The 12741-nt window shown below is 39.8% G+C and overlaps 1 protein-coding gene across 1 annotated transcript; it reads left to right on the top strand.

The window, feature by feature from the left end:
• The first annotated feature begins 5247 nt into the window (after positions 1-5247).
• On the top strand, positions 5248-9515 carry LOC129412535 (zinc finger protein OZF-like). Its single transcript, XM_055166508.1, has 3 exons — positions 5248-5432; positions 6778-6919; positions 7100-9515. The coding sequence occupies exons 1-3, from the start codon at positions 5414-5416 to the stop codon at positions 8070-8072; spliced, it is 1134 nt and encodes a 377-aa protein (XP_055022483.1). The 5' UTR covers positions 5248-5413; the 3' UTR covers positions 8073-9515.
• The last annotated feature ends 3226 nt before the right edge of the window (positions 9516-12741 follow it).

The raw sequence follows: 12741 nt of genomic DNA, 5'->3' as shown, positions 1-12741 counted from the left end.
TGTAAAGCGAGATACTTTTACAGGATTACTGACAATTTTATGAGCATTATGCCACATAACTATTGTATGTTTTAGAAATGGATTTTTTGTCTCTCTTTTTAAAGTTTTTAAATCGGCTGAATATAGATAGCTATTTATAGGTAAATTTAGACATGATTGTTGCTCGATGGATACCCAGCCTGGAGGAGTGTCCGCATCAAAATAATGTGATGCTGCTGTCAATTGCGCAGCCATATGGTACCATTTAAGGTTAGGAAATTGAAGTCCCCCTCTTTCATAGGGCAGATATAGTAACTTAAAACGAAGCCTTGCTTTCCTGTTGTTCCATATGAAGTCACTGAATATTTTATTCAAACTATCAAAAAACGATTGAGGTAGTGGAAAAGGAAGTGTTTGGAAATAATATAAAAATTTGGGCAGAATTGACATCTTAATTATATTTATACGTCCTATCATGGATATAGGTAAGTTTGACCATCGACCAAGTGTTTCCGTGATCTCATCCACCAGGGGGTCGTAGTTAGCAGCAGTTATTTTGTCTAGATCTGGGGTAATTTTGACACCCAAGTATTTGAGCCCATCAGTAGCAATAGCAAATTTAGTTTTTATTGGAGGGGATTTCCTGTCTTCATCATTAAGAAACATAAGTACTGATTTATTATTGTTGATTTTGTATCCAGAAAACTCACCGAATTTCTCAAGTACGTTCAACAGATTGGGAATGGTGTTTTTTAAATCTGTCAAAAAAAATATAATGTCATCTGCAAATAAAGATATCACATGTTTTCTGCCACCAATCTCGACCCCTGAGAGTCCTGTCTGCGTCCTGACTGCTATGGCCAGGGGTTCCATTGCTAATGTGAATAAGATTGGCGATAACGGGCATCCTTGTCTTGTCGACCGCTGTAAATTGAATGGTCTGGAGATGTTGTTGTTGGTTAGAACTTGGGCAGTGGGATTTGTGTATAGCAATTGAACCCATTTAATGAATTTCTCTCCCAGCCCATATCTTGGAAGTAGCTTTAGAAGATAGTTCCATTCAATTCTATCAAATGCTTGACAAGCATCTACTGCCAGCATAGCTGTGTCTCGAGTATTATGTTTCTCATGCAGTATATTTAAAACGCGCCTAATGTTGTGATAGCCTTGCCTCTGCTGAACAAAACCCTGTTGGTCATTTAATATTAATTTTGGTACATGATTTTCTATCCTCTTGGAAAGTATCTTGCACAGTATTTTCATATCACACCCCATGAGACTTATTCCTCGATATGATGCACAGTCTGTTTGTGGTTTATCATGTTTTAAGATCAGGGTGATAGTTGCAAGTCTCAATGAGTCTGGGAGGTTCCCAATTCCATATGATTCTTTGAACATGTCTAGAAGTGGTTGGGCTAGTTTATTTTTGAATACTTTATAAAATTCTACGGGCAGCCCATCCTGCCCCGGTGCTTTCCCGCTGTTGAGATTCCCTATTGCTTCTATTATATCGGTTACTGTCAATGGCCTATCAATCATCTCTTTGTCCTCCTCAGTTAATTTTTGAAACTGTAGTTTATCGAGGAAGTTGTTTTGGACTGCTTCATTCACGTTACATTCAGATTTATATAGCTGCTCATAAAATTCCCTAAATCTTTCATTTATTTCTGAGGGGTCGGTAGTCAGGACACCAGAGTTTAATTCTATATTGAGAATTGCTCTATCAGATTGCATTTTTTTAATCCTCCAAGCCAACAATTTACTTGCTTTTTCTCCCTGGTCATAATAAGCTTGTTTTGTCCACATTAAACTTTTTGCCACTTTGTCAGTTGTTAGTTTATCATATTTAGCTCTCATAATTCTCAAATTTTGCAGTTTTTGGGGGTCCTTAGTACTATAAAATTCATTTTCTAAGGTTTTAATTTGTTCCTCCATTGATAAAGTCTCTGCCTTTTGCTTTCTATTGAGAGTACCTGTGAAACTTATAATTTCACCTCTAATATAAGCTTTAAAAGCTTCCCATCTAATACTAGCAGAGGTTTCATCTTTATTAAGGTCAAAATAATTATCAATGCATTTTCCTACAAATTTTGTGAATACTTCATCTCGTAGTAAAAAGGTCTGTAACCTCCATCTTTTTGGACTGTGTTTAAATCTACCCAATTGTACTTCAACCGATACAGGTGCGTGGTCACTCAATACAATACTGTTATACCAACAGTCTTTCACATGAGGCTCCAAGTCTATAGATGTTAAAAAATAGTCAATTCGCGAGTGACTCTTGCAACTGCCAGAGAAACATGAATACTGTATATTAGTTGGATTTTTGGTTCTCCATACATCATGCAATTTTAGATCTTGCATATAATTATGAAGTATCTTCCTAGTTTTAGTATGCGTACTATCGTTTTGGGACGATCGGTCCAGGACTGGGTCAAGGGTGCAATTAAAGTCCCCTCCGATTATATACGTACCGTCCAAAACAGATAAAGTCAAAAACAGATTCTCAAAAAAGGATGGCGAGTCATCATTAGGGCCATACACAGTTATAAGGTTTATTTTTTGTGAGAGAACAGTACCCTGTAGTATAATATATCTCCCTCCCGGATCGGTAATAACCTTGGATTTTTGGAACGGTATTGATTTGTGTATCAAAATCAAAACCCCTCTGGCATGACTAGTAAAGCAGGCGTGGAACACTTGGCCGGGCCATCTCTTAGTTATTATTTGGATGTCTGATGTAGTCAGGTGGGATTCTTGAATAAAAACTATTTTAGATTTTAGAAGCTTGATTCTATCTAATATTTTTTTTGCTTTAACTAACTTTATCATTCCCCTGACATTCCAGCTTGTGATAATAACCTTATAATTTTGTTGTGTACTTTCCATCCATTTTATTGTGATGTTTAACTGGGATTAGGACTGAAGATTGACACACCTTTTTCCTTGATAAAGTGCAAATTAACACATTCATACACATTCACGCACACATTCACATCAAACAAAGAACTACTTTTGAACTTCCCCTTTACCCCCCCAGACATTCCGTTAATTAGAATGTATAGTCCCCCCCCCCACTGAACACTGTGGATTTCCTGGATGCTGATCCACAATAATGAGGAGCAGCTAGTCCACATGAACCTACTCACCCTGTGCTAACACCAGCACCCCAACACCATGTAGATTCCTGTATCAATGTATCAATCTAACCCTTTTGGATTCGTAGTATTTGTACTTTTATAAACATAACTGCCAATTTCAACATTGAGAATTAAACAAAATAATTCCAATTGCAAAAGAGGTAGTAAACAAAAAGAAAAACTTGCCTTTTAAACATTTCAGACATCACCTGTTTTTGTTTTGAGTCCTTTCAAAAAGTCTTTATACCAGATGCAGCCATCCACGTCAGTTCACTCGTCACCGGTGTCCCCCGCCGCGTGCAGTCGCCTGTAGAACTCCTCCGCTTCTTTAGGTGTGGAGAAAAGATGAATCTTGCCGTTGTGGAGGATTCTGAGCTTGCATGGGTTGTACTGAAACCCCCGGAATGCATTAATGTCAATGAAGTTCTTAATCACGGGGTGAAAGCTTTTCCTGATCCGGGCTGTTTCGGCAGAGAAGTCCTGTGCAAACGTGATTCTCTGCCCGTCGTGAATGATTTGCTGTTTTCTCGCTTCACGGTACACGAACTCTTTCTCCTGGAAGTTTAAAAACCGGACAAGAACAGCTCTATTTTGGCCCGGTCTTGCTGCTGCTAGTGTGCGGTGGACTCGCTCCAGTGTGAATGATTTGTGTGTCTGTCCCAGCCACTTTGGAAGCATCTCGGTAACATAGTCAATTAGCGGTCTTTTCCCCTCCTCTCCTTCACGGATTCCAAACACTCGGAGATTTTTACGTCTCCCCCGATTTTCCAGGTCTTCTATTTTTGCCTCCAGGAGAGCGATGCGTTTGCAGGCTGACTGTAAATTTGCGTCGGCTTCATCCTGTTTCATCTCGGATGCGACTATGCGGGCTTCAGCCTCTTCAATGCGAGCGGTGTTGGCCGAGACATCTTGTTTTGTCTGCGTCAGTGCACTCTCTAACGTTGTCAGAGTGGCTGATATGTTGGTCAAACCCTGGTCAATGCCATCAAGCCTTCCTCCGAAGTCGTAGCGCAGTGATTTTATCTCAGATAGCACTTCTACAACTCCAGCCATGTTAGCTTCATCCGTGTTAGCACTAGTGCTAGCTTCTGTGCTATCCTGGAGGCTTGCTGTGGTCGTTCTGGGGGTTGCTTTGCGTCCGCGAGTGAAAAGTTCACACTGCTTCGTGGCTTGTGTTTTTGACATGTCCTCAACCTTGTTTGTCTGACAAAAGCTGGCAATTAATGAGGGTTTTGATCATAAAAGTAAAGGCATGGTGTCGGAGCCTCGATGCTAAGCTGCCATCTTGGTCACGTGGCTCCGGAAGTTCTCGTGTCCCATTTTTTTATTTTGAAAATCACTGTAGGCAACGTTAAATGTCAAATGTCTGGCAAGAATGTTGGGATACAAGTGACACAGGCAGACATCTAGGCTATATAACATTCAAAACAAAGTGGGAATAAATGAGAGAAATACTTGGGAAATAATGGGAAATACTTCACACACAACATACTCAAAACATACAGATACACATGAAAGATACAGATTTATTTAATTAGATGTATTTAAATGTTTAAAGCGTTCTGATACTCTCAACTCTCAACTTTTTTTAAACATGTTTTCTGCAAATTTTACATTTTTAAAGCTTTAACTCTTTCCAGTCAAATAGGGTGACCATATTTTCAAAAAAACAACAACCAAAAAAACAAACAAACTGGGACATCCCTGATTTGTTGTGGTTGCTAATAATACAATTTTAAAATGAGTGTGTAATTAAGGAAAATTGTTATGCACTTATATTAACACATAACACTATAGTCACATTTTCTTTGTGTTTTGGTCATTTTTAAGCAGCTTTTCAGAATTTTACCTTAACAAATGTCGAGTTTTGCCCCTCTTTACTGTTAGTCCAAAATAGGGACACCTGGTATAAAACTGGGACAAAACCACAGTTTGTTTGTTTGTTTGTTTGTTTTAAATAAATCTGCTGGGACAAGGGACACAGAGCTCAAAACTGGGACTGTCCCGGGTAAACAGGGACGTCTGATCCCCCTAAGTTCATCTCAAACAAACTCACATTTTTCTTCAGTTTCATAGGAGACCAGAGGGGGGCAGTAAAGACACAAAAAAGGCTGAACCCCAAAGAAGAACCATGTTGACGCATGCGCAGATGAAACTGTGATGCCAAATCGGTTCCCAGTCAAATTTTGGAATCCTTTTTTACTCTTTTAGTACATTATCTGACAGAGTTTGAGTATTTAAAGCACATCTGTTTCAAGTCGAGTCACAGTAGAGTCTTTACGGGTGTGGCTGACATGGCGCTGTCCCAGAAAGGTACGTGCCTCATTCTATTGATGCTCATATCCAGCGGGCGGATAGCATCGCGCTAATGTGGACTCAGAACATGGACTCAGAACATGGAGTTAGAACATGGAGTTAGAACATGGACTCAGAACATGGAGTTAGAACATGGACTCAGAACATGGACTGAACATGGAGTGAACATGGAGTTAGAACATGGACTCAGAACATGGACTCAGAACATGGACTCAGAACATGGAGTTAGAACATGGAGTTAGAACATGGACTCAGAACATGGAGTTAGAACATGGACTCAGAACATGGACTCAGAACATGGAGTTAGAACATGGACTCAGAACATGGAGTTAGAACATGGACTCAGAACATGGAGTTAGAACATGGACTCAGAACATGGAGTTAGAACATGGAGTTAGAACATGGACTTAGAACATGGACTCAGAACATGGACTCAGAACATGGACTCAGAACATGGAGTTAGAACATGGAGTTAGAACATGGACTCAGAACATGGACTCAGAACATGGACTCAGAACATGGACTCAGAACATGGACTCAGAACATGGACTCAGAACATGGACTCAGAACATGGACTCAGAACATGGAGTTATTGCAGGATTTCACATGACATCACTGTATTCTATTCATTCACTCTGTATTATTTAATACAGATGAAGGGCAGAATTAATGTTGTTATAATGTTAAATTATGTTGTCATGACAATAATAGAAAATACCAGGTTCAACATTTGTGAATTTACCTTTTGGAGATTTGAACCTTTGCCCGCATCTGAGAGAAGAACATCATCACATTCTAGAATCTGAAAACCACCAATAACATGTATCCGTGTATAACATGTTATGAAGGCAGAACATGTAACATTTCTTTTCTTCCATCAAACCCCACAGATCTGCAGACATTAGTGAAGATGCCTTCACTGTCTATAAGAGACTCTGTGTTATTACTCACTGACACATGACAAAGAGGCTTAGAAACAAGTATTTGTTCACAGAGTTCAAAGACATTGTGTTGGCCATTTGTTTTAATAACCTGCCTGTGTGTGTGTGTGTGTGTGTGTGTGTGTGTGTGTGTCTGTGTGTGTGTGTGTGTGTGTGTGTGTGTGTGTGTGTCTGTGTGTCCGTGTGTCTGTGTGCACTGAATGCAGTCTTATGTTAAGAATCTTGATTACACTGTTGTATAAATCATAATGTAATTTGTCAGAACAAGTTTTGATACGGATCAATACATATGACCTCACGGACAAAGAAAAAACATCTAATCCCCCAGTGTAGACACATTTAATTTCACAGGAAAAATGTCACATATATGTGTGTGTTTCCTTGTCCACTGTCTTCTGCAGGTGTCCAGATGCCTTTTCTGAGTCCTGATCCTGGTCTGAAGCAGGAAATCTCAGAGACTCCACAGATTAAAGAGGAACCAGAAGAACAGAGCATAAAACAGGAGGAAGAGAGCGTTAAACAGGAGGAGGAGGAGCTGCAAGTGTGAGGATAATACATCTGATCAGATTAGAAATCTGTATAAAAATCAGAATTCCTGATGAGCTTTTGAGAACAGTGTGAAATGTTTACTATGTACAGGAGACAGCAGGTGTTATACAAGACAATACGATTCCAAACATTCTTTTCTTGATTCATTTTAACTTTATTTGAACTTCTTTTCAGGTGTGTCCCTGAGTCCAGTACTGTGTGTGTGAAGACTGAAGAGTCCACACTGCCTCAACAAAGAGAAGACGCAAAGGGAGAGGACAAGAGCTCAGAGACACATGTCCACTCAGACACTGAGGGAGACACGGAACACTCTTCTGACAATGATGAAGACTGGAGAGCTCCATGCAGCTCTTCAGCTGCACAGATGGAGACAGAGGCTGGTGGAGACAACCAGGTCAAGATCAGAGCCAGAAGCAGCACTGCACAAAACTCAGGTCCATCCCCCAAACACACGTCTGCACCAGAGACCAACACCACTGTGGACAATGGAACAGCTGAAGGAACTGAGGGGAAGAAACACCAGTGCTCTTTTTGTCTAAAGCTATGTGGATCTAAACAGAACTTACAAAGACACATTCGAGTTCACACAGGAGAGAAACCATTCAGCTGTTCAGTGTGTAACAAAGCCTTTGCCCTAACGGGTCATCTGACAGTACACATGAGAACACACACGGGGGAAAAACCTTACAGCTGTTCTATCTGTGAGAAAACATTTTCCCGAAAGACTTATCTGGCAGCACACATGACGACACACACGGGAGAGACGCACTGCAGCTGCTCGATCTGTAACAAATCATTTCCTGCTAAATCTAATCTTATAGTCCACATGAGAATACACACGGGGGACAAACCGTACAGCTGTTCAGTCTGTGACAAAGCTTTTAATGTGAAGGGGAATCTTGCAGTACACATGAGAACACACACCAGTCAAAAACAATTCAACTGTCCAATCTGTGAGAAAACATTTCCCAAACAGTGTTACCTTTCCATACACATAAAAACACACACAGAAGAGAAACCTTACAGCTGTTCTATCTGTAAGAAAGAGTTTAGCCTCAAGGGAAACTTTATAAAACACATGTCAACACACACAGGAGACAAACCTCAAGACGTGTACTTATACAACGCCTCAAGTGAACTTAGTTAGACGCACTCTTTCACACACCAAGGTCATCTCTGCGCTACACACTTTGGTCACGACAACATTCCCGCTGCTGAGGCTAATTCTGTTTTCTTTTAATTATTATTATTATATTACTGTATCATTTTATCCTCAAATAACTATTATTGTATTATTATTTTTATTATTATTTATTGTTATTTTATTATTGTTATCATTTTATAAATGGAAAATACAAAATAACCACTGTACATGAAAAGTGTATGTAAAAGCACACATTTGTCCCAGTTTAGCGCTGCACTTGGGCCTCACAGGCAGAGAAGAGTGTAGTGAAGAGTCAAAGCTGAACACAGTTGTAGAGGTGTGGGCCTGAGGTGTTGGATGCACTGCTGGTGTTGTGCGTTTAAGCAAGTGGAGCTCCTCAGATTAGTCTTGGTTATATGGGTCCATGGTGGAAGTTCTGGGGGTAACAGTTCTATTCCTGCTGACCCGGGCCACAGGGAGTGGGGAGAGAGCTGGTACCTCACCTGGAGCCGCTTCACCTGTTGTTTATTCTCACTGTGAATGGCCCATGGCTCCTCCTGCCCTAAATGCAGGAGAATCTCAGTGTTTTGTAGATAAACTATTCTTTATGTGTGGAAAACCAAGAGTAAGCAACTTTTTATTTATATCTCTTCATAGATATGTCACAAAGACGCTTTACAGATCATCATTCATTCACTCCATACTTGGTGGTAAACTACTACTGGAGCCACAGCTACCCTCCCACCACCACCATCACTCACACACACACACCTCTTTCATACTTGGCAATGTGGGTGAAGTGTCTTGCCTAAGGACACAGCTACATTTTTTGTGACTGGTGCTCCCCTGTGGCTTCTGATTTTCCCAGTGGGATCAGACTTTGACAAACCAGTCTGTCCACAGAGACTCAGGTCTAAAGGAGCAGAGTCTGACGTTTATCACCTGCATCTGCCCAGACTCATAGTGTATATTCTTTTGACCTGTTTTTGTTTAGTTTGTTTTGGGTTCATATTATTCATAAACTTATCCCCATGAAATTAAAACTATCATATTCAACATCTGCACACATGTTGAATTAGTTGAATCTGGCTAATGTGAGTTTGAGGAGCCATGGTTGTCCAACATTTACATTTCTTGTTTTATACACAGACATTTGTGTATATATTTATTTGTTTTTTATGGATCCACATTAGTTCACCATTATAACAATTCTCTTACTGGGGTTCTTAAAGGAAACATAATATGTATTCTTGTGGCTTTTACTTACTTGTAAATGTTTAGATTTGTATTTTACATTTTCTACCAAACAAACAACAGGACAGTTTGAAAATGTGCTTTATAAACTACACCTCCATTTCCAGTGAGGTATTCAGGTGCTTGAGCTCCCTCTGCTGTCAGCAATGGGAAAGAACAATAGGAAAATAAAAGAAACCCTGGCATAAACAATGTGAATGTGCAGCGTGTTTTGCTAATAGTTTTCTCAGTGAACACAATTTGATCATGGAACAAGTCCTGTGATGGTTTATTGGCCTAGACATTGCATACGATTTTTACCTTACAACTTGGGCAAAATGTGAACAGAGACCAGCAAGTTACAAAAGTAGCTGTCATTGGAAGCAGCTGACCACATTCAAATGTCTCAAAGTCAGTAAGTTTTTCTCTAAAAAGCCTGGCATGGACACAGACCCAGATGTATGTGTGCTTGGAACAAACTGAAAGTAGTCCAAGAAGTGAAGTATCTGGGAAATACCGGGAGATAAATACTGTTGGGCCCACAGCTGTCAACAGCATTTAAAAAAAAACCTAAAAAAACAAACTGTGAATATAAGTGAAATAGAACATTCAGTGATTTTAACCCACTTAAATGATTGTATTTCTTGTTGGACATTGACAAGCAAAATTATTCTTAAATTAGCTGAAACTGTTTATAGAAATAGCACTCCAGGTATTAGACAAAAGCCATTACTGTAGAATACATGACTAATACAAATGTCTTAATTGGTACAACACAATCAAATATGCAGAGAATTTGGTATACATTTTTTTACTGATCTCACTCCTAAAGCAGTTTGTGAAAAGAAATTCAAAGCTGACAGCAAGAGCAGGTTCTAGAAGTGACTGCTCTGTGCGATTCACCATATTTGACGATAACAAAATTACATTGCTGGTTTCACTTTTATAAATTTTATTTTATAAAGCAGGTGTTTTGGGGTCAGGGCGTAGCAGGCTTCAGGTGAGTTTGCTGTGCTGCTTTTGGCTCCTGGGGACATACTGGATCTCAGAGCCACAACGCGGCAAACTCCCGCCAGCAACTCTTTTATTTCAGCATGTTTCCTGTGTTTTACACTTTGACAACTCTCACATTTCCTGCTGTTTGAAACGAACCTTTGTGAAGTTTGAACGGTAACTTTACTGTTGCGACGCCATGTTAAAGTGTATTTGTGTATTTATTATGCTCCGTGGAGAGATTTGTAGACTGTTGTGTGGACTAGAGCTCTTGTGGACGGCTGCTACTTTGCACATTTGTGTTTGAAGTTGATTTGCAGCATTACAAGTCATTGTCTTCCTGATTTTTGTCACATATTCATTCTTCTTCAGAATCCTATTTCACTTATAAACAGTACAGACAGGCATAAATTGCCATTTATTTAGTTAAAATACAGAAAACTACATTACAATGTCCAAAACACAAAGAAAATGTAACTATAGTGACTCACATTCGTGCCGAGCGCAGAACAATATTACTTAATTAATTACGCAGTCTTAGACTTAGATTTAAACAAACTTTATTGTTACATTCATACATTAATTTTTATATTGGCATTGTACAGTCCATGGTTTGCATAGGGGAGTGTGATCAAATGTCCCTATTGTCCGAGACAGTTTAAGCCTCTGTCCCCTGTCCCATTAGAATGATACAAAACCAGTGATTTGTCCCAGTTTTATACAAGAAATGTCCCAGGTGTCCCTATTTTTGACCAATCTGCTCATTACTTAGTCCTGTAGTACTTTTCTGTGTTACCTAAAATGGAATGAACTACTCACATTTGATATTCTGTGAGTTTTTATGAAAAGAGACCTAATATGTTTTAGTCATTTAAAAATTCTGTCTGCAAATGCGTTGGCGGTGCCAATACTAAAAGCTTGGCCTTGTAAGTACACAATCAAACTAATAGAGTAACTGTGAAATGAATACTAAAGTAGTGATGTACATACATGTAGTATAAGTGAGGGCTATAAATGTACTGTTTCTAAACACATTAGTTTGTCATTGGAGAGAAAATGAAACACGTTGTTTATTTGACTTAAAGTACAAGACAGGACAAACATTTACGTGCACAGACACAACAAATAACATCTACATTATAACTAAATTACTGAAAGTTGTGTTTTCATACCTGACAGTTTCGACTGCTCTCTGCGGTCTTCCTCCGAGTCCTGTGATGTTTCTGTGACGCTTAGTTGATTTAAACAGGTTTTGGCGCTGTCTTCTTATCAGTGGAGGCAGGACGACAGCGCCATCTGCAGTCCGACTTCCTCAGGACAGTATCCCAGGTGTGTGAGAGTAAAAAAGCCCCTTCATTCCGGTTTATAGTCCCGTGGATATGTTTCTGTATTTCGATTTCCTCTTTAATCCAGTGATGATGTTTGTTCTCTGAAAACAAACTCTTGGTCTGAAAAAAGAACCTAATAACATAAATTATCAGAAGAGCAAATGAACCTCATTGGAATAAATTACTGAAACATGCATAGATGAAAAACATGCATACCTCTTCAGGGCATTTATTTATTTATTTATTTTATTTGCAAAGTAGATATATTACAGAATATAGGAACCAAACAAGATACGAGACAAACATAAAGATCATAAGGTCAAAGGTGAGGTGTGGACATTATTTGTGTGTGTGTATACGTAAGCGTGTACGTGTACATGTGTATGTATGCAAAAATGAAAATAGCTGCAATAAATGAATGGTTGCTGTATATGATTTGTTCAGCTGTGGTGGGGGGGTATTGAAAGTAAGTTAAGTATTTAATGGAGCTTTGCCTCAGATCCCCACTCAAATACAGAGCAGGCCCAGCCATGCCTACGTCCTCAACGGTGGAATGCAGGGGCCACCCCCAGGGCCCCGCACACGACCGCCCGCCAACCAAGATGGTCAGCCCCTGGACGTACTGCCTCTTGATCTGAACACTCCCCCTTCCTGATATATATGTACATGTGCATACATTCACACACACTCATGCATGCACACACCTGCCTGCACAGGAACGTACATGCACATCCACATACACACAAGCCTGCACACACCCTCAGGCACACCTTCACACACATGAACACACACTCATCCATGGCTGACTTGTGGTGCATTTAAAAAATTGGGTGTGATGCATTAAAAGTATCAGGGAGGTAAGGAGCTTGGAGGTAGACATAGGGGAGGCCCTCAGGGGGCGGGGGAGCATGAGTCTGGGCACCTGTAGGTAGACCGCTGCACTCAACAACCAGGTGACAGCAGAAAGGCATGTTTTTGATGAGGGAACTAAGTTGTAACTTGGTAAAAAAAAAAACATATTTTGATAGAAAATGACCATTTTCTCTCCTTTTAGTGTAATTAAAGTCCTTGTCCACATGGGGGCGCTGTGACCACTGACTCACGGGTGAAAAGCGGTG

Source organism: Boleophthalmus pectinirostris, unplaced genomic scaffold (assembly GCF_026225935.1).
Source record: "Boleophthalmus pectinirostris isolate CB_2022bp ecotype Guang Dong unplaced genomic scaffold, ASM2622593v1 HiC_scaffold_11, whole genome shotgun sequence".
NCBI lineage: Eukaryota > Metazoa > Chordata > Actinopteri > Gobiiformes > Gobiidae > Boleophthalmus > Boleophthalmus pectinirostris.
The sequence above is the reverse complement of the archived record's forward strand: the minus strand, read 5'-3'. Positions and strand labels throughout refer to the sequence as shown.

What these genes read in the sequence shown, in the direction of transcription:
- LOC129412535 (XM_055166508.1), top strand. An exon ending in GAGGAGGAGGAGCTGCAAGT is followed by an intron (nt 6,920 to 7,099) that starts GTGAGGATAATA and finishes ACTTCTTTTCAG; the next exon opens with GTGTGTCCCTGAGTCCAGTA.